Source organism: Taurulus bubalis, assembly GCF_910589615.1.
Source record: "Taurulus bubalis genome assembly, chromosome: 21".
Lineage (NCBI taxonomy): Eukaryota > Metazoa > Chordata > Actinopteri > Perciformes > Cottidae > Taurulus > Taurulus bubalis.
The window spans coordinates 9,585,106-9,603,772 of NC_136609.1; the positions used below are offsets into that span (position 1 = coordinate 9,585,106).

The window sequence follows — 18,667 nt, forward strand, 5'->3', positions numbered from 1 at the left end:
CCTCGCTTCTAGTCCCAGTCTGCCGGCAGACCATCAGTCTCACACACGCGCTCACGCACACACACAAAAGGCTTGGTGTGCTCTGTGAAGCCCTTGGCACAGACCCGAGCCTTTAGGCGTTTTCTTTTTCTTTTCCCCCCAGCAATGGCCACGACTGTCTTCCGTCAACACCGGGCTCTGTCTTCCCCAGTCCTGACTGCATGCAGAAATCCGTGCAGAAATCCGTGCACAATCGATCCCGCCGCTCCTCCCCGAACAAAGAACTGAACCCAGCACCGAAATAAATAAAAAGGGGTGCGTCGTGAGCGGCTTTCGCGATGGCAAAAAAAAGAAATATATAGATGTATTTTTAATCAGGGTGCTAAGATGTGGCTCTGCTTTCTGGCAGGTTGATTCCACCGACCTCTTCAGCTTTGGCAAGATGTTTCCGGAGATGAAAAGTTGGCGGGGGGAGGAGGGGGGATAAGTGTCATCGTGGCATCTTAACAGCTTCTGGGGCGGATGAGGTCACAGGTGTCCTCGCAGGGGCGTCACATTAAGAAAACATGAGCCTGTCTGCGCCAAGGACATTCAAGTTCAACGCAGAGAGGAAAGCAAAGAAAAGAAAAGAGAGAGCGCCGGTGTGGTTGTGCACGGGTTTTCTGTGACTCTTCCTGTCGTCCACGTTCAGCACTATACGTCTCATATAGTGCAAATCAAGCGTCTCTTTTGTTGTTTACGAACCAAAGGGATGAACATTGTGCAGCGGTTTTTAGAATAAATATGAAAGAGGGGATCCACGGTACTTTGGGAGAACAGGTGTTAAAATGACCTCTATAGTGTGTCTGCTATGAATGTTGTACTATACATAAGGATATTTTTGACTTTTTCATGTTAATATTTTTTTTCTAGCAATACATACAGTATATATCTTTTTTTATTTTATTTTTTGTATGTGTGTGTGTTACACCGGCACTGCAGTTCTTACGGTTAAATTGAAGTGTTACACTCTTAGCATGCAGGTTGCTGGACCTCTATGGGAGAGGTATAGTAGTATTTACACTGGGGATGTTTTGGGTTTCCTAGTGCAGCTTCCTGACACTCCATTGCCTTCCTGAAACTTACTTCAGGATAATCTGGAGGAGAGAGACAGAGAGATGGCGGCAAGAAAAAGAAGGAGGGAACAAAAGGAGAGACACATTTAGTCAACCTGTAGGAGAGAAACAGTTTGTTGTTAGAATATAGACGTATTTTATTGCGCTTGGTGTGATCTGGGTCAAACTCTATTTGCCTTTATGTCTGCCGACTTAAGGCCTCACTGTCATCTAACAACCTTAACGCCAACTAAATATGTCCGACAGTGTTTGGAACGTCCAGATCCGGGCTGACTGGCCAGGGGAAGAGCTGTGGTCGAGCCGCCGGCCTTGTGTTTCGTGCAGATGAGAGCGAAAGCTGCTAATTATATGCAAATAGCATTTGACTCAGGTCTGGTCACCTCCATTTGTAGCCCGTCTTTTACGAGATAAAGGCTGATCCAACACGAGAGAGAGAGAGAGAGAAGAAGAGGAGGAGGAGAGATTGTCTGTGCAGGGGGGGGGCAGGTAGAAGACCTGCTGGCTGGCCATCATGTGGTTGCCACTGGCAACAAGCCAACACAGCACAAAGCAGCGTGGCGCTTGTTAATATACAATAGGCAGCCAGCAAAGGACAGAAGCCACTGGCCACTGGCCACACATCGCAGAAGGTCACCGCAGGTGGAGAGCATGTGACGTCGCACGGGCGGCGAAAAAACAAGACAAATAAATGCATATTTACCAGGCGCCAGATGGGTGGGATCAGCCCCATATAGGACGGTAAACCCCACCCGTCTGGTACCACAGGTTGGGGAAAACAAACAACAATAAATGTTTGCAGGGGCGGATGACGAGAGTTGGATAATTAAATGCGATGTGTTCATTTGAATAAAGATGACGTAGGGAGAGGAGAGATTGAGCGCCTGGTCTCTTGTTCTATTCACTACAACGGCTGATCTTCCTATCCGTTCAGCCAGAAGGATGTAATGTAATGCCGCGTTCAGCCAGACGAGGGCGCTGCAAGTTCACACTTCAGCTCGCCGCTGTTGGCACACGGTTAATGTGAGCTGGGACATGGGACGATGTGATTGGTTGCCGCTCGTCACGTCACGCCGACGGCTCAGACGGCCACGAGTTGACCAGACTCCGAACCTCTCAACGTCTGCAACTGTCCTGTCCCTATTACTTACATTCATCAGCACACGTGCAGGTATATGATGATTAATATCACTACATTTTATTCTCCTCCTCCTACGTGCTGTCAGAATTGTCTTGAAGAAGCCACACAATCAAGAAGATGCTAATGAGCGTCGGCAGCATGTGCCTGTCTAAAAGAAAAATAATTCAGAATCTGAAAAGCCATTCGATGGCGATGGCTGTAGTAAACGAGGCGTGTACTATGTGCAGCACAGCTGGCGATTATACGCGTTAACTGTGTCCTAGCTGGAGGGATCTTTATGCAGGGCGGAGGGAGACAGACAGCGAGGGCTGACGTCAGTGTTTCTTGGGCTCCTTGTCCCACATGCATCTTTAAAGAGCAGCTCTGCTTCCTGCTGCTACTGCTGCTGCATGCCAATTACAGGAAGAGACGGTGACTCACAGGAAGTGCACACTGCCGGCCTGTGAGGGGCAATAAAGCACAATGTAATGGGGTAATCTTTGGTTGATGATCGAATGGGCATCTCGAAGAAATTATGAAAATGGTCCTGTGGTTTTAGTTGTTTTTTTTTTACTCTCAGCTTCCATTCTTATTTTGTTTTCATTCCAGATGAAACACAGGGGCTGTTTCTCTCTATCTTAAATATATGTTTGATGCAGAAAGAAAATACGATACAAGTAGTGAGAAGAAGAGGAAGAAGAAGAGAAGGAAAGGATAACAATGTGGACAATGCTGACCATGACGTGGTTGTTTTCCACCTGCGTTACATTTCTACCTGTGGAATACTAATCTGTTCATGTGTGTGCTCTCCAGACACCTGTCCAGTACTGGACTACCAGTAAATGATTACCAGCTGCATGAGGCCAGAGTGCAATCATTGTGCGAAAATGTCCCGGTTTAAAATGGGGCACACATGAGTCACTCTGGCATTAAAGCCTGGCCCTGCTTCCCTGGCTCCCGCTGCCACGCGGCAACAGGAGAGCCGCCGATCAGAGGCCATTTTTAGACGGCTTCTACCATCATTTTTCCTAACCCTGACAAGGGCCCGAAAATGTCTCCTCGCATGATTTATTCTCCCTTTCATCCCGCGACCAGGAAAAGTAAAAATAAAATAAAAAAGGTGAAACCGGGAGGGGCGCAAACAGGAAAAACAAACAAAACATGGCAGCTGTTACGAACCAGCTGTAAGTGCTGCAGAAAGAGGCAGTATGTGTTTGCTTGAATGTAGTGTGTGTTTGCATAGCACACAAGCAGTACAGATGACCCCCGATTGCAGATGGAGAGGCTTATTTGACAACAACAAGAGAAGTGAGGAAATAAAACTTAAAACAGAACATGCAAAAAAAACCAAAAAAAAACAGGAAGTAGTGCAACACAACACAACTACTACTTTGCAAATGTGGGAGCTCTGAAGAAGTGCTTGTTGGGAGCGCCGAATGGGGCTGTGCTCAGGTCGCCTCTATACTTTAAATTGTCTGGAAAATACTCTACTATAATACTAGCATAGCAATAGTAATAAATATAATAATAACAATAATAATATATACTATAATATATAGTATATACTATAATAGTGTGAGCTCGCCCAGTGCAGGCGGATGGCTGGGTGGGGAGGGGCTGGGCGTGGGCTGAGGCTCAGCTGTGGGTCACTGCAGCTCACTATTAGAAGGCAGTACTTATTCAGAGCTCCAGGGACTGATGAAAGAAAGCTTTAAAAGGAGCAAACCTGATTGGCTGGTGCTGTTGCTGCGTAGGGGACACTTGTGGCAGGAGTTGTTGCTGCAGAGACAGTAGCAGGCGTAGCACTGTACATCATGGGGACTTTGTTTTGAGGGTGGGAAAGGGAAGGTGAGGGGAGGAGGAGGAGGAGGAGGAATGGGGAGGAAGTGGTAGCAATGGACAGGTAGGTGGAGCGTTATGGTAACCATGGCAACAGATGTGATGTGTGCGTGTCGACGGTATCGTTTTGTAGTTGTTGTTGTTGTTGTTGTTGTTGATGGTGGTGGAGGAGGAGGTGGTGGTGGCGGATGTTACAGAGAGCCAGCAAGCCATCGTTAGGGTTACACCGGCAGATGGCATGCAACCATTCACAATGCAAAGCAAGGAGGACAGAAAGAAAGAAAGAAAAAGAGAGCGTGGGAGAAAAAAATAAAATAAAATAAATAAAAAAAACAAGAGGAGAGAAGCTCATTACAATCACAAGTAAGGAAATTCATACGGAAAATCAGTTTGCTGGTTTTCCCAGAGAAGTTGAACGGCACAGGACACCAATTACAAAGATTCAATGGCATTTTTTGGCAACGGGGATGGGAATTTTGTTTTTCTTCATTTCTTTTTCTCTTCATGTGGGCTGCAGCAGGACGACGCCAAACACCCAGGCGGCTGCTCCTGATCGACTGTATTAACACCATGTTTAAAGTCCTTATTCCTGGACATCATGTATCCGTTTATTAATGTGGCACCGGCTGATTAGCCGACTGGGACTTTGTGTCACCCCCGTCCCCTTTTAGCGGAGACAAAACGCTCCGGCGACGTGGCTGAAATAACTTCTCTGGGAAACTGATTTAAATTTCCTGATCAACACAGCACAGCAAACAGACAGTGGCTATCCTACAGCTAAAGAACAGATCCGTCTGCACTAGTGTATCTACCATTTCCATCATAAACAAACAGTCATTAGGGAAACAAGAACTGAAGGTCACAACTATTTCAGGTGATACACAATGGACATAAAAACCTGTTTCATATCATATCTCAGCATCAAGAAAACGACAGTTTGATGACAGTTTCCCAGAGCACATTTAAAAAGGAAGTTGCATCACCGCCACAGGAGGTGACGCGGTGACATGTTGTCTCACCTGCAAGGGCTGCAGATATTGCTCACTCATCCCACTCCAACCCCAACCTCCCACTTTCATACATCAAACAATGTGTGTGTGTGTGTCCTGCCTCCTTCTTCCTACCTCCTACCTCCTGATGCGCCGCCTCTCTACCTCCTTCTGCTTCATGGATCCATGCCTACTACTCATTATATGAATCATTTCTGTCATATTCATGTAATGTGCTGTAACTCTGTTACGTTGGTCATTCTGGTCACATGACATCTACTGCTTCTGTCCATCCGGGGAGAGGGATCTTCCTCTGTTGCTCTGCTGAAGGTTTCTTCCCTTTTTTAAATTTTTTGGGGGAGTTTTTCCTGATCCGATGTGAGGTCCCGGGACAGGGATGTCGTATGTGTACAGATTGTAAAGCCCTCCGAGGCAAATTTTAATTTGTGATTTTGGGCTGTATCAAATAAACTGAATTTAATTGCGTGTGTGGACGTGTGTGTGTGTGTGTGTGGGTGTGTGTGAGCAAAAGGGAAGGTCAGGACCTACCAAGACTGCTAGGAGCCATGCACAAGACTGACCCTGTTGTGTTCATGCAGAGAAAGACAGAGGGAGGGAGAATGGGGGGGAGACAGAGAGAGAGGGAGAGAGAGAGAGAAGAAAATAAATGGGTTAATTGAGAAGGAGGAGAACAACAAGGTTAGACAAGACAAAAACAAAAAAGCTTCACAGGCTTCAGATGCTACTGCTACAGTTATAAATGCAGTTAACAGGAGCAAGCAGAGCAGGACCCTGGTTCCGTTGCGGCATTAGTGACTAAAAACTGTCCGTATAAAGCGGCACATTTACAAACTGTAGCTTGTGAAATCGTGGCCAAGTTGGATCCATGAGATTATTGGTTTGCGGATGTGAAGGAAATGATGGATAATCATGAGAATCAGTCAGGGATTTACTTAAAATTCCTTCTGTTTCTCTTTTTGTTGCAGAGTTTTTCCACATCCATATAACAGGTCAAGGAGTGTCATTTGTTGGACAGATTGTAGAGGCCCACTGGGACACATTTGTGGTAACGGATTATATAAATAAAGTTGACTTGAGTGAGATCCAGCTGTTTCTTAAATTGATGCACATTGTTCTTCTGAAACTCATCTCCTCACACTTGATTAAAAAGATGATTCTGTATATATTTCTAACATAGTATATGTCTACATTCCCCTCATTTTCTAGGTCTCCTGTGGCCACAAACCCCCGGCAATTAAATCTATATGCTGAAAAGGTTTGATAATAATGAACAATCTAAATAGGTAATTTCGAGAAAAGAGGTGACGGACTTCCATCCCGATGTGGATCAGATGAAGATGGGCAGGGCTGACTGCATCTTAACCGAAGTGTCCATCACTAAAATACTACAGGAAACCTCACATTTTCCAGCTGAAGCTTCTGCAAAAACAGGATGTGCTAACACGACTTAAACCCAGGGCTACTTCCCACACACAGATACAGAGGGCGGGCGTGTGGGAGGGAGGGAGGGATGAGGGGCTGTCCGGCATCTCACGCCACAGGGAAACAAAAAAAAAGAGCAGGTAAAAAGAAGAGGGAGGGTGGGAGTCTCATCCTCATGACTCAGTGTGGCTACAGGCCGCCGCATTAGCAGCAGTTAACTCGTTTAGCGGGTGACCCGAGGGGGCTTAAGCTACTGTTAGCTTCTGTGAGACGAGTTGACAGAGAGTGCTTTTTGTTCGGGGGGGAAAGAACTGAGGAGGAATAAGGGAGCTGACTTGAATTCATTTAGGAAAATTGGAACAAAATGGCTTTTTTTCCCCCGATATTGACGTCACACTGAAAAGGTTGCGTTTGCACAATATTCCATGTCATTATTCCCCTTTAAAAGGCTTATAGTTTTGGAGTCAAACACAGTTACTGAGCCTTTGTGTTGCAATCAACTCGGCTCTTTTGTATGCTTGGCTGTTACACTTGAGAGAGGTGTGCTACTACATCATATCTTGTATTGCTCAGAACAAAGCGTGCACTGCCCTCCAATCTGGCAGCCATTACGTGCTCCTGTTGGCAGGCACTAGATCAAAGTTAAGGGACGGTGGATAGTTGAAACACTAGCACACGCCGTCGCAGCAGGGCTCCATATGTGGGTCACGCGAATGAATCCCCGCGGACGTAACCGATCACGAGTGGCGGTCTCACTTCGCCGTAAAGAAACTTGGGTTGCGGGGATGGATGGATGGTTAGTGGAGCACATCCAGGGGGAGTATCTGCATGTTTGCATGCCCCGCATACCTATGAGTGCTTGCGTGTGCCCTGCGTGTCGATTGGGAGGCTCTTACCTGTGGGAAAGAAAGTGGGCTGCTGCATCTGTGCGTTGGCCAGCGCCTGCTGGTAGTGCAAAACACTGGGGTTGAACAGGGAGCCGTTGCTCTTCTCAAGTGCTTGTCTCTTTGGTAGAGGCTGGAGGATGCCGTGGGGGAACGCCTATCCACCGAAAACACACACACACACACACACACACACACACACACACACACACACACAACAGAAGCACAGTAGATTTGATCCGAGCGCTCACACAAGTCAACACTGATATTTGTAAATCTGTTATTTTTCTCTATGCACAGCACAACAAAGCAAAAATGGAAACTTACTGTAACTATCACAAGGACAATGAGAAACTACACTGTAGCAAGGCAATCAACAACACATTAAAGAAACAAGTGTGATAACTGGAATTATTTTAACATTACTTTGTAGTTTAATAAATGTACAGTACAATCTAGAATTGCCACTGGCGATCATAAATGATAACTTTAAAGTGTCTTACAGGGTTTCACAAAAACAAAAGAGCCAACTTAAATTGTGTGAGTGGCTACAGTACAATTAAAGAAGCTACATGCAAAGCAAAAGGTGAAAGGTCAAAGTACCAGGTCTACAGTTGCCTCGAGGGGTCGCTTCATTGCTTTGGCAGTCGACTGAGTCTTTAATTAGCAGGCAGCGAGCACATGATGGCAGTGGGCCAATGGGATTCAAGCGTATTAACATACAGGTAACAGCAAGCAGAGGTGCGTCATGGGGGACAGCATTGCATTGTGGATAGGTGAGAAGGAAAAAAACAAAAACAAAAATAATCTGAATGCAAGTATACCACATACAAAACAATAGGCATGCACATAAACAAAAAACTGTTTTGTTTACTTTAAAGAAACATTGCTACTTTTTTGAATTAGTAAAAGCAAAATAGCATCTACATTAACCTTTGGTTAAAAAAAAACAAAAAAAGCAAGATTCTATGATGTCTTTCAATACTACTGGAAAAGCATTTAGTAGTAACTCAACTTTGTTTTAAATGTATATATAGATATATCTACGCAAGAAGACAATGCAGTAAACACAACTGGCTGACACTTTATGTGATATCTGAACACAGGTTCTCTACAGTTTTCAAAGTGCTTCAGTCCTACACACACCATAATTACTGTGCTCCTGGAGGTGGTTTTGGGCCTGAGAAATGTCTAAAACACCCACAACAGATTGGGATGTGAGTGGGCTCGGGTCAAAGCCCCTCAAATTACTGAACTCTGCCCTCACAACTGGCAACAAGAACTGGTCACATCCGTGTGGGCAAGTTTTGAACTACAGATAAACACGATTGCTAGCGAGAGGCTGTTGAAAAGCTGTCACCCGTGTGGGCGGTCCTAAAGTATAACAATCGCATCCTTTCCTGTGGTGCCGTCGATTCACGTCTAGTGCTTGAAACAAGTCACAAATCCTCAAACTACGATCGGCTTGTTAGTGTGAGCGAGGAACTCGGGAGGTGACACGATGTGGGTTATCGTTCAATCACAGAATGTGGAGCTCTGTTTATTCTTACGTTTCCCTCCCAAACAAATATCTCGAGAACCTAGAAGTCGTACGTTTTATTTCAACTGATTGCTTTTGTTCATTTTCTTATTTAATTTATTAACGTCACTGCTGAGGGGGAAAAAAAAACATGACATGGATGTGATGAGCACAGCAGTTCAGGGGGTCCATGCACAAGCCTCTTGCTTCATGTATGTGGCTTTCATGTGGAGTATATGACGATATATATATATAAATATATACATATTTATCGACAAGGCTGTAGTGTCCACCACTGTGGTTAGTTCAGATGGGAGATGGTCTGTCAGAGTGACATGAAAAGCAGAGATGACTGCATTCGACAGCGTGGCAAGCATCCCATAATGTGGCACAGTAAAACAACATAATCTCAATAATAGGATCTTCTTACTGTAACTGTATCAGTTCATGTGTAACCTTATCTACAGGACACTTAAGCTTATTTGCTTCAGATTTTAAAAAAAAGAAGTGAATTATGGATAATGATATTACCTATTTGCAGCAGTGCAGCAATAGAGATTTTATGGGTCTCTGCTTCAATAAAGGTCCTTCAGCTTAGGCTAAGGGCTAAAAGAAAATTGGATAAAAGGTGCTGACTAAACAAGGCATTGTCCTAAGGTTAACCCTGCTCACCTCTTGTACAGCTTGTAACTGCTGATGGCAAATTGGTTCATAAAATTGATAAACTGGGGCATATGAGGAAGACAGGAGGAGTATGAAGCATTGATTGTGAGGAGAATGCACAGGGCAGATAAACTACATCTTCTTGCTTGAGAAGCATTGTGTACCTGATGTGGAAGTTGTTGAGCTAAGGTACTCAGTGTGCCTTTAAGAAAACGGCGGGTCATCATCAGGTTACGGTGCCGTGGGCTCTTTTTTATTTATGCGTGTTTCGATGCCTTCTTTGTTTTCCTGCTCCCATGCAGCTGCTTACAAAAGTGCACAAACTAACCTGGGCTCACGGCCGACGGCTCGACGTCCACACTGTGGACTTATGGAGGAAGGGCAAAGAGAGCAAGCAGCGATGGAGCCAGCCAATAAGAGAGGTATGTGCAACGCGGAAGAAAAAAAAAAGCATGCCCGTGCCATGGAGGAGAGGGGGAGGGGGGGGAAGTCAGTCAGCAGCACACTGGCGAAGTACAAGGTGTGCGAGTGCAGCAGCCAAAGGGCCATTGAAAGGAAGCCACTCAGAGCCGGGGCGGGGGAGGAGGAGGGGGGGGGGGGGGGGGGGCACAGACAAGACACACTGCCAAACCCGTCCCGCTGTCTGTCTGCTTGCCTGCATCTCCATCCGTCGGTCTGTCTTTGCAACTAAAGGCGGAGGAGGTTAACCCCTCCCCCAACCCGTGAGGCTACATCCTCATCCATCCCCGATTCAATTTACACTGATCTGCAGAGAGCCGCACTTATCATTGAGAGCACGGGGGGGGGGGGGGGGGGGGGGGGGGGGGGGGGGGGGGGGTGAGCCAGCACATTGTCTCCGTATGAACCAAGGGCATTGGAAAATAAAAGCGGACTGCGGTGAGATAATAACAGATTGTTCTTGCGGCATTATACTGATGCATTTAGGTCCCACTAAACCCTGTTTATTGTATACAACGGCCTCACTTTAGGACGACTATTGTTAGTGAATTGTACGCTGGAGTCCACTAGAACGAGCCAGCAGCGGTGGGTATGTTTTATACAGTAATAAAGCAGCGCTCCACATTTTATGTTGCTGCGGGTGTCGCCATCGACAGCATGCGTTGACATGTAAGCCGAGGCGATTTGTCGTAATGTCAGGTGTATTTAGTGAACTTTCATGTGGTTTACGGGTGTTTTTAATTGGTCCAAAGTTGGGTGTGTTCGATCGGATAACAGTTACGGTCTGTAATCATCGAAGTGCAACAATCTGTGTTTGTGTGAAGTTATTAGGCCAGAACCCCGGGGCTAATATAGATGTTACTTTGAGTGTGAATAGTATTTTATACATTGTGTTTTCTCGCTCTTCCACAACCATAAAACCTCCAATAATAACTTATTCTGTGCCTCCCTGGGTGTTACAATGAAAAGGTGAAGCTTTTGTTGTAAAGTTCAAGGTAAACTGTATATAAGCGCTATAAAATAGCATTATGTCCCATCCATACAAGCTTCTGTGTGTGTGTTTCCTGCTCTCACCATGGCTGCAGCCGTGGCGGCGGCTTGCGCTGCCACGGCTGTCTGGTTGGCCTGGTGTTGGGCGGCCTTAATCTTGGCCTGCAGGTGGGCCGGTGGGTGGAAGTACTTGCACTTCTCGCGGGAGCAGCGGCTCTTGATGTAGTCCATGCAGACGGTGACGGTGTTGTCGCTGGTGTCGATCATGGGGCTGTCGCTCGGGTGAGCGAAGCGGCAGTCGGTCTCCCCGCGAGCGCAGTTGCCCCGCTGGAACTCACGGCAGACCTGGTGGAGGGGAGGAGGGGCAAAAAGGAGAAAACAGAAACACACACAGAGACACACAAAACGTCAAGAGAGAATATTTAACAGCGTAAAACAAGGCATCCAATTCAATTCATATCTTGTCATTCTCTTACTGTAGCGCATGATCAACCAACTAGCACGGTAACTCAGGCAGCCATCAAAATATTGCTGACGACATTCAAGTTTTTTTTGTTTTTTTTAAAGCATTTGACTGTTTTGAAAATGAGAATCTTGAGGCTTTAGTTCATTCTGCAGCACCAGAATTCAAAGACAACAGCAGAGCCGTTTTCTTTTTAAATACAGATGTTTTGAAAAGGTTTTCACACCGTGGAACTAAAGTGTGACCAAACCAAAAATTATAGTGAACCAGTCAGTATTCAAGTGTTCAGAGGCTTGTCATGATCACATGGGGGATCTGCTTTTAACTTGCACTCATGGGACTGACGCACATCGTCACATGCAACAGCAAAGCACACACATACATGGAAAAACATTGGTGCACGCACACACACACACACACACACACGCTCGGTTGGTGTGGGCGTGTATATGCGTCTCACAGGGATACTGTTTCATTAGAGCCAACTTCATTCAGTTGCTAAGTGATAGCACTCCTGGAGAAAAACACATACAGGCACACACCTACGCATCACCTCCAGGTCTTCGGGAGATTATTGTTTATCTTAAAAAAAATGTAGTGGGAAAAGACACAAAAAGAAACACTCCTCGATCACCGAGCTATTCTCATTCAGTGTTGTGAGCCAAGGGGGCAGATGGAGGTTGCTGAAGTTGTGGTGATCGTCCCAGTCTAACTGTGGCTGTCTCGCAAGTACCAGTTAGTGTTGAGCGATTTTCCAATTGAAGTTGCTTTAGTCGTTTTTTTTTTCTTCTGCGTCACGTTTCTGATTCAAGCCTGAAATTATTTCTGTGAGGGATAACAACAATCAGATGCTCTTTAGCTCAAGGATACTGCTCTCCAGATGAGGCGTGACTTGATATATATCTTGTCGAACAAGTACGACAGCTACTACTGCAGTTACATATTTCACTGGGCTTTTTGTTTTTTTGCGAGATTTAATTAATATTATTATATATAATTAAGAACCTGAATTTTCTACTTGGGCAAATGTATGTATTTAAGTCACAAATTACTCTTGTCGAGTGCTATTTACACAACAAGTAGTTGCATTAGAAAAGTCTATTCAAAAGATTAAAGATGTGCATATGTGCATGTTATTTGTTGCTATGCCAATTCCTGTGGTAACCAGGGAGGTAGTATTTATAGTCGTAGTATTGTATAGTGTTTTCTTTCCTGTATTCACAACACAGTATGAGAATATTGTAAATGCTCTTGAGCTATAAATGGTCCGTCATTAGCGCCACGCATCTATTGCATCTGTTTCGCACCCGTAATCCCAGCAGGGCGTTACCATAATTATACCTCTAGACCTCAAAGACAACATTAGGTACGATCGGCCGTCATGCTCGTCTTGTCTGAGAGAGACTGTGATTGGGTGGGTCACCTCCAGCTTGTCGGTGCGCAGCAGTTTCTGGTTGGAGGAGCCGCCGGTCACGGAGATGGGCGGGCTGCCGGGGACGATGCAGGGGCTGCTGGGCATGATGTCCGTGGGCATCATGCCCATGCTGTGGGACATGGGGGTCAGGTACGACGTGTAGCTCAGACCTGCGCTGGAGCCAAGGGCCTGGCTCATTGGAAACGTCTGTGGTGCATGGAGAGAGAAAGTAGTTCAGCAACTTTTATCCGAGCAGAGCCTCTTTTTTTCTTACATTCTTAATTAGTCAGAGACGGGAGAAATGGCAAAAGCGGTAAAACGAAGGATGAAGGGACAGTAGGGAGTGGAGGGTGGAAGGCAGAAAGAAGTTGGAGGACAGAGGCGCAGAAGACAAATGAGAGGAGGGCGCAGCTGTGCAGAGTGAGAGGGATGAGGGGAGGAAGGGTGTGACAGGTAGAGAGGGGGAATAGGCTTCATAGGGGGAAACAATGGGGGGGAGGGGAGAGGGAAGCCAGGGCAGAAACAAGAGGAGGGTTATTTTTTTTTAACCTCTATGTATTCTGGGAAGATTTTTGCTGAGCAAGCATGTTCTTTTTCAGCTGCACCCAGCGTTGCATTGATGCAGTTAAACACGTTCACACCTGGCAGCTGCCCAGCACAACCACAGTCTACCGCTGACTGCAGGGCAACTCCCAGAGAGGACTTGAGTCATGTGCTTTGCTTTGCTTTGCTCAAGGCCATTCTCAATGACTATTGTGAGAACAGAACCATTGTCGTCGTAGCCTTAGATGTGATCTGAAAACAGGGTAATGTGAAGGTAAATATAATAGTAAAGTATCGAATGGAATTTACAGTAAGGTGTCAAACTGGCATGAGGGATGTGGATGGGAACTTGATATGTAGAAGATGTTTTAACGGGAGCAAACTTTTTACAGTGTTGCGCAACAACGGGGCTATTTTCATCATTGGCGGTCATTTCCTGAAGCCAGCACTCACCACGGGTTGCATGGTGGTGCCGGGGATCATGAACTGCATCTGCTGAGCCAACATGGCCGCCGCTGTCTTCTGCTGGATCAGGTTATTTCGCCCGTTGATCTCCAGCTGGGTCTTCAGGTGAGCGGGCGGGTGGAGGTATTTGCAGTTCTCTCGCGTGCAGCGGCCCTGAGCGGAACAACAAGGTGGATGGCGGGGAGAGAGGGAGGGCGGAGAGACAAACAAGGTCATTAACAATCCTGACATGTGCTGAAAAAGCTACGTTTTGACAATAAACCCAATAAAGAACAGGTTGAGTGTCCGCCTGAGGACGTGGCATTGGTGGGCACCGATTTTGACACAGACTCCTGAACACCGGGCGCTTGAAGGCAGCATACATATTTATACCATTCGAGCGTGGAACGCACGGCATGTTAGTGCTCATCCAGTGGGTGTAGCGGGTAGCGCTCGTCGTGTTATGAAAGACGATAACCAGTTTCTGAGTTGCCAGCTTGTTCATTCTGGCAGGTCACCTTGGACGCACTCGGCAATGTTCAGAGCACACGAATGAAGAAATGTGGACAACAAGTTCCGATTCTACCTCGCCACGAAATCTCTGTCGCTTTTTTAATGCACAGGTCATCCAGTATTCTCTGCGGAAATGCAAATGCTCGGTTGGCAGGGTCGGGCTTACGGATACCCTGGTGGATGAAGGCAATTAAACTGTCAACCCAGAGGCTAATGGCAAGCACAATAATCCAATATGGATCCTCCTTGCAGTGCTTATTGCGAGGAGAGTGGGTGGACGGGAGGAGCGAGGTCAGGAGGGAGCAACAAAGTGCAGGGTGGAATACAGTGATGGGGAAAGAGACTGTTGGGAAAGACAGAAAGTAAAGGTGAGGAGCGGAGCGGTGGAAAAAGAAGTGGGCAGAGTGGAGCGCTAGGAATTAGCCCTGGAGGCGCAGAGAGGGGAGAGAACAGCGAAAGGCCAGGAAGACAAAAGGGGAGGACGCGACATGGCCGGCGTGACATGCCACGTCTCCGTGAAAGAGAGGGAGGGCGGAGGGAGGTGAAGCTAAATCAGAATCAGTCGAACACGAGGAGGTCCGTCACCCCTGGACACAACGCGGTGGCCTGATTATCAATGCCGTACAATCACCTCTCTACTTTCCTCTCATTAGAAAATCCGACGTGTCCAGACAGTGATGAGCTGCATTTAAGAGCCACTTCAGTCCCGAACCAACAACAAGTCACCAGAAAACCTCCTGATAAGATAAGTGTTCTTTTCAGACGATGAACTAAAAAAAGCATTTAGCTCACAGGATGCCTCGATGCTCTCTGATGATGACTATTTGTCATGTCCCAATTCATATATCTGCTGTGAAAATGGTTTGCATTAAAGCCAATATGTATTCATATTGTATAAATGAATAAAGACTATTGCTTTGACTTGCTTCAGTCATTTAAGCAGCCAAACTTACTACCTAGTCGTCACATCCATGCTACGTTTCATCGTTACTACTTGCTTTTATTGTGTGTACTTTGAATATTGACGCAATATTGCATAATTGGTTTTGTCAGTATTGCCAGCTGAGCTTGGGGACGCAACAAAAGGAAAAGAAAGAATCTAGAATATCCCACATTATTCTTATACTATTCTTAGTAAAGCACATATCTGGAACACGTCCCTCGGGTTGAGATGCAAATGCATAAAAGCATGATATGGATTCTTTCTGTTCCCTCAAAGGCTTGAGAGAGAGAGAGTGGCACTCGCTGTGCCATCTCACGGGCATCTGAGGTAGCACCCTGTTCAAGTCTATGTAGCAACACGGAGAGCTTTGTATTTCTGTGTTCGCTGGCCAGGCAGACGGAGAAGAACTTTTAATCAAGCCTGGCTCCCGGTGTAAATAACAAATAATCTTTTCAAAGGAAAATAAATATTAAACCTGGCGATCCTTTTCTTCCTGACAGATATTAAAGACACCTCACAGAGCAGCCAACACACTATTGCTATTGTTACAATGACTTTTCTTTCAGCTGATCTGAAGCCAGCACAAAGGATATAAAAGACGCCTGCAGACACTATAGGCGCCATTGTAATTTAGTTTTTTATTAATAAACACACAAATATATGAAAAAAGGTACTTTTGTGTGTGTGTTTGTGTTTGTGTGTGTGTGTGTGTGTGTGTGTGTGTCAGATAACAGGTTTGACATTCACAGAGACACCCTGCAGCAGCTCTGTAATGATGAGAGTCACATGTGAGACGGGACCGGCCTCCACTGATACCCTCCCATCGGGACAAAATCACACCTGCCCACACATATGCATACTAAATCGCACAATCACAACAAGCGGCGCCCACACACACATATACTGGCACAGGCAGACACACACACACACACAGTTCTACGCCCTGTCCAGACCAGAGGAACAGCGTTAGCGCTGAACTCCGCAACCCAAAAACCTTGAGAGGTGTCAAAACTAATTGGAGCCTTATGCACCGACACGGACACTAGCAAAAGGTGTGTGTGTGTGTGTGTGTGTGTGTGTGCGCGTCTTGTGTATCTGCATCCATGAGAGAGAATGCGTAGGCAGGTGTAGCGGTGTGTGTGCAGGGGGGAACTGTGTGGGCGGGTGTGACTGTGTGTGTGTGTGTGTGTGTGAGAGAAGGAGCTGGTGCTGAAGCTGAGCTCTGGACTTCATCCCAAACCGAGATCACAGACACGGGCGGAGACGGAATAAATCCTCGGGCCCGCCACGCAAACGCCAGCCGCCGGCGCCACGGCCCCACGCCGCTCACTTTGTCATGGACGTGGACTGAAGCCATCACTTTTGCTCCATATGCAGTTTGTCTATAACCTGCGTGTGACATGTGCTTTTCACGATTGCTCCTCATTATTCCCCATTCAACTACTCGGGAGAGTGTTCCACAACGTGCAGGCGCTGTCGCACTAAGTGCAAGCCTTGGACTGGTAAAAAGAAAAATGAAAAAACCTTCTCCTTTCATACCGTCAAACTTTTGTTTGAGAGCCCTTTTTTTTTGGCGCTGATGTATTCATGAGGTGCCAGGTCTGTGCATAAATTAGGTTCGGGCTGTCATTCGCTCTTCCTTCTTCTCGTCTAGTTTGGAGGTGGAAGAAGCAAATAACTGAAGCACCTTCGCTGGCGCTGTCACAGTAAAGGGAATTCAGACACTATTTATTAAAAAAAACACTACACCTACATTCATTATTTGCAGTGAATTGAATTAGTTCAAAAGTTCGCACACATCTCTCTCACATCTGCGGTGCCGTGTGAGGCAGGGATGTTGGCTTTTTTTGTCTTCTTTGTTGCAGCGTCACATGTAAACAGCAAACATTAAAGTCAGTATCGATATGAATTACTCGTGGTTTGTTGTTACAAAACCCTTCAAGGTCAGCGCTGCACATTTCATTGGAGTGACTGGTGTTTTTTCTTCTTCTTCTTCTTAATAGATTGCTTATAATGCTGTGAAATAAGATTTGACATCATTTTATTTTCAGTCTCATCACTGCGAGGTTAAGAGTCGTATGTCCTTCACGGTACCTGTGTGAACACAGCCTGGCTTATAACTTGTAAACGTGTCACATTCTGTCTATACAGCGTTAGTCACAGTGTCTTTTACTGGCTTTGGCTCCTTGAAGTCTCAGGGCCTATTAATGAAAAGGATATGGATTTGCTATAAATACGGATAAAGGACATCAAAATGGCTGATATCCTTTGGGCGTGGGGGGAAGAGGAGGATTTTTGCTGCGTTCTGACAGTAGATATGAGGTCAGGTAGTCCGCGGCTATATATTCTGAAGGGCTAATCCAATCCTGGAGAAGACTTCCTGGCATTCGCTGCTGTCATCAAGGAACAATGCTGATGAAAAACACACACCCCACACACACACACATATTGCGGCGCATTCATTAAACTAAGGGAGGCGTTAATTTATTGGTACTCTGCACAGCAGTTAAAAAGCTCTCACCCACGTCACGTCTCTGATTAGCTCCGAGTAAGGGTGAAAAATCTAACATCTGCTTTATGGCAAAAGTAATTCTTGCTTTAATAAAACACGGAACGGCCAATTTCACGACACTGTGCAGAACCATTTGTGTTGCGCGATTACTACCGACCATCAGAGAGAAGGTCCGGGCTGCAGTTTGAGATGATGCTCCAGGATTCAAGGCACATAAGATGAGGTAAGCTTTGTCTGAAGGCAGCACTGCATCACACATAAAATAAAATGAAGAAAGAGTGCGCATGGCTCATGGTTTCAGCAGGGAAGTGGTCCACCGACACGGCGATGACAGTGCTGAAAAAGACAATGCTGTGGCCTCATCTGGTTTCAGACCTTTATCTCTTTGAGAGGGTGGCAGACACACGCAAACACCCACCCAGAGACACACACACACACACACACACACAGGCCTTCTGTCTAAGCCACCCACTCGGAGCAGAGCAGAAATCCATTCATCACGGGCAGTGCCTCTGAGCAGCCGTCTATGAAAAGGATCTTTGAAAGCAGCAAGGCACCTCTGTGATGCCCGCACCCGGTGCAGAGCCATCGCTACACGGGGAAATTATACCTTTCAGCGAGGGTCTCTCGTCTGTGGCAACTCTCATTGTAGGCTGCGCCGTTGCCCTTGTGTGTATGAAATGCGATGATCCATGCTTCGGGATGCACTAATAGCCGCTTTGATTCAGATTGGATAATTATCTCCTCGCGTCGCAGTGAGAGAAAAAAAAACGGATGAACAATGAAGGAGAGATCAAAGATAAATTATCGGTTGTTTTCACTTGAAATAGATCCTCGG

The 18,667-nt window shown here is 46.1% G+C and overlaps 1 protein-coding gene across 4 annotated transcripts in view; it reads right to left on the bottom strand.

The window, feature by feature from the left end:
* mbnl2 (muscleblind-like splicing regulator 2) overlaps nt 1–18,667 on the bottom strand; it is a gene marked incomplete at its 5' end in the record, with an annotated part of 33,347 nt that continues 14,680 nt past the window's right edge. The window contains 8 exons of one of the 4 annotated variants that reach the window (XM_079236973.1): nt 1–1,115; nt 3,938–4,032; nt 5,589–5,621; nt 7,379–7,523; nt 7,970–8,023; nt 11,082–11,342; nt 12,884–13,081; nt 13,871–14,035. In XM_079236973.1, the coding sequence (XP_079093099.1) occupies nt 1,101–1,115; nt 3,938–4,032; nt 5,589–5,621; nt 7,379–7,523; nt 7,970–8,023; nt 11,082–11,342; nt 12,884–13,081; nt 13,871–14,035 (966 nt within the window). In that variant the 3' untranslated portion in view covers nt 1–1,100. The remainder of the gene's footprint in view (nt 1,116–3,937; nt 4,033–5,588; nt 5,622–7,378; nt 7,524–7,969; nt 8,024–11,081; nt 11,343–12,883; nt 13,082–13,870; nt 14,036–18,667) is intronic. The other 3 variants (XM_079236974.1, XM_079236971.1, XM_079236972.1) reach the window with 3 other exon arrangements.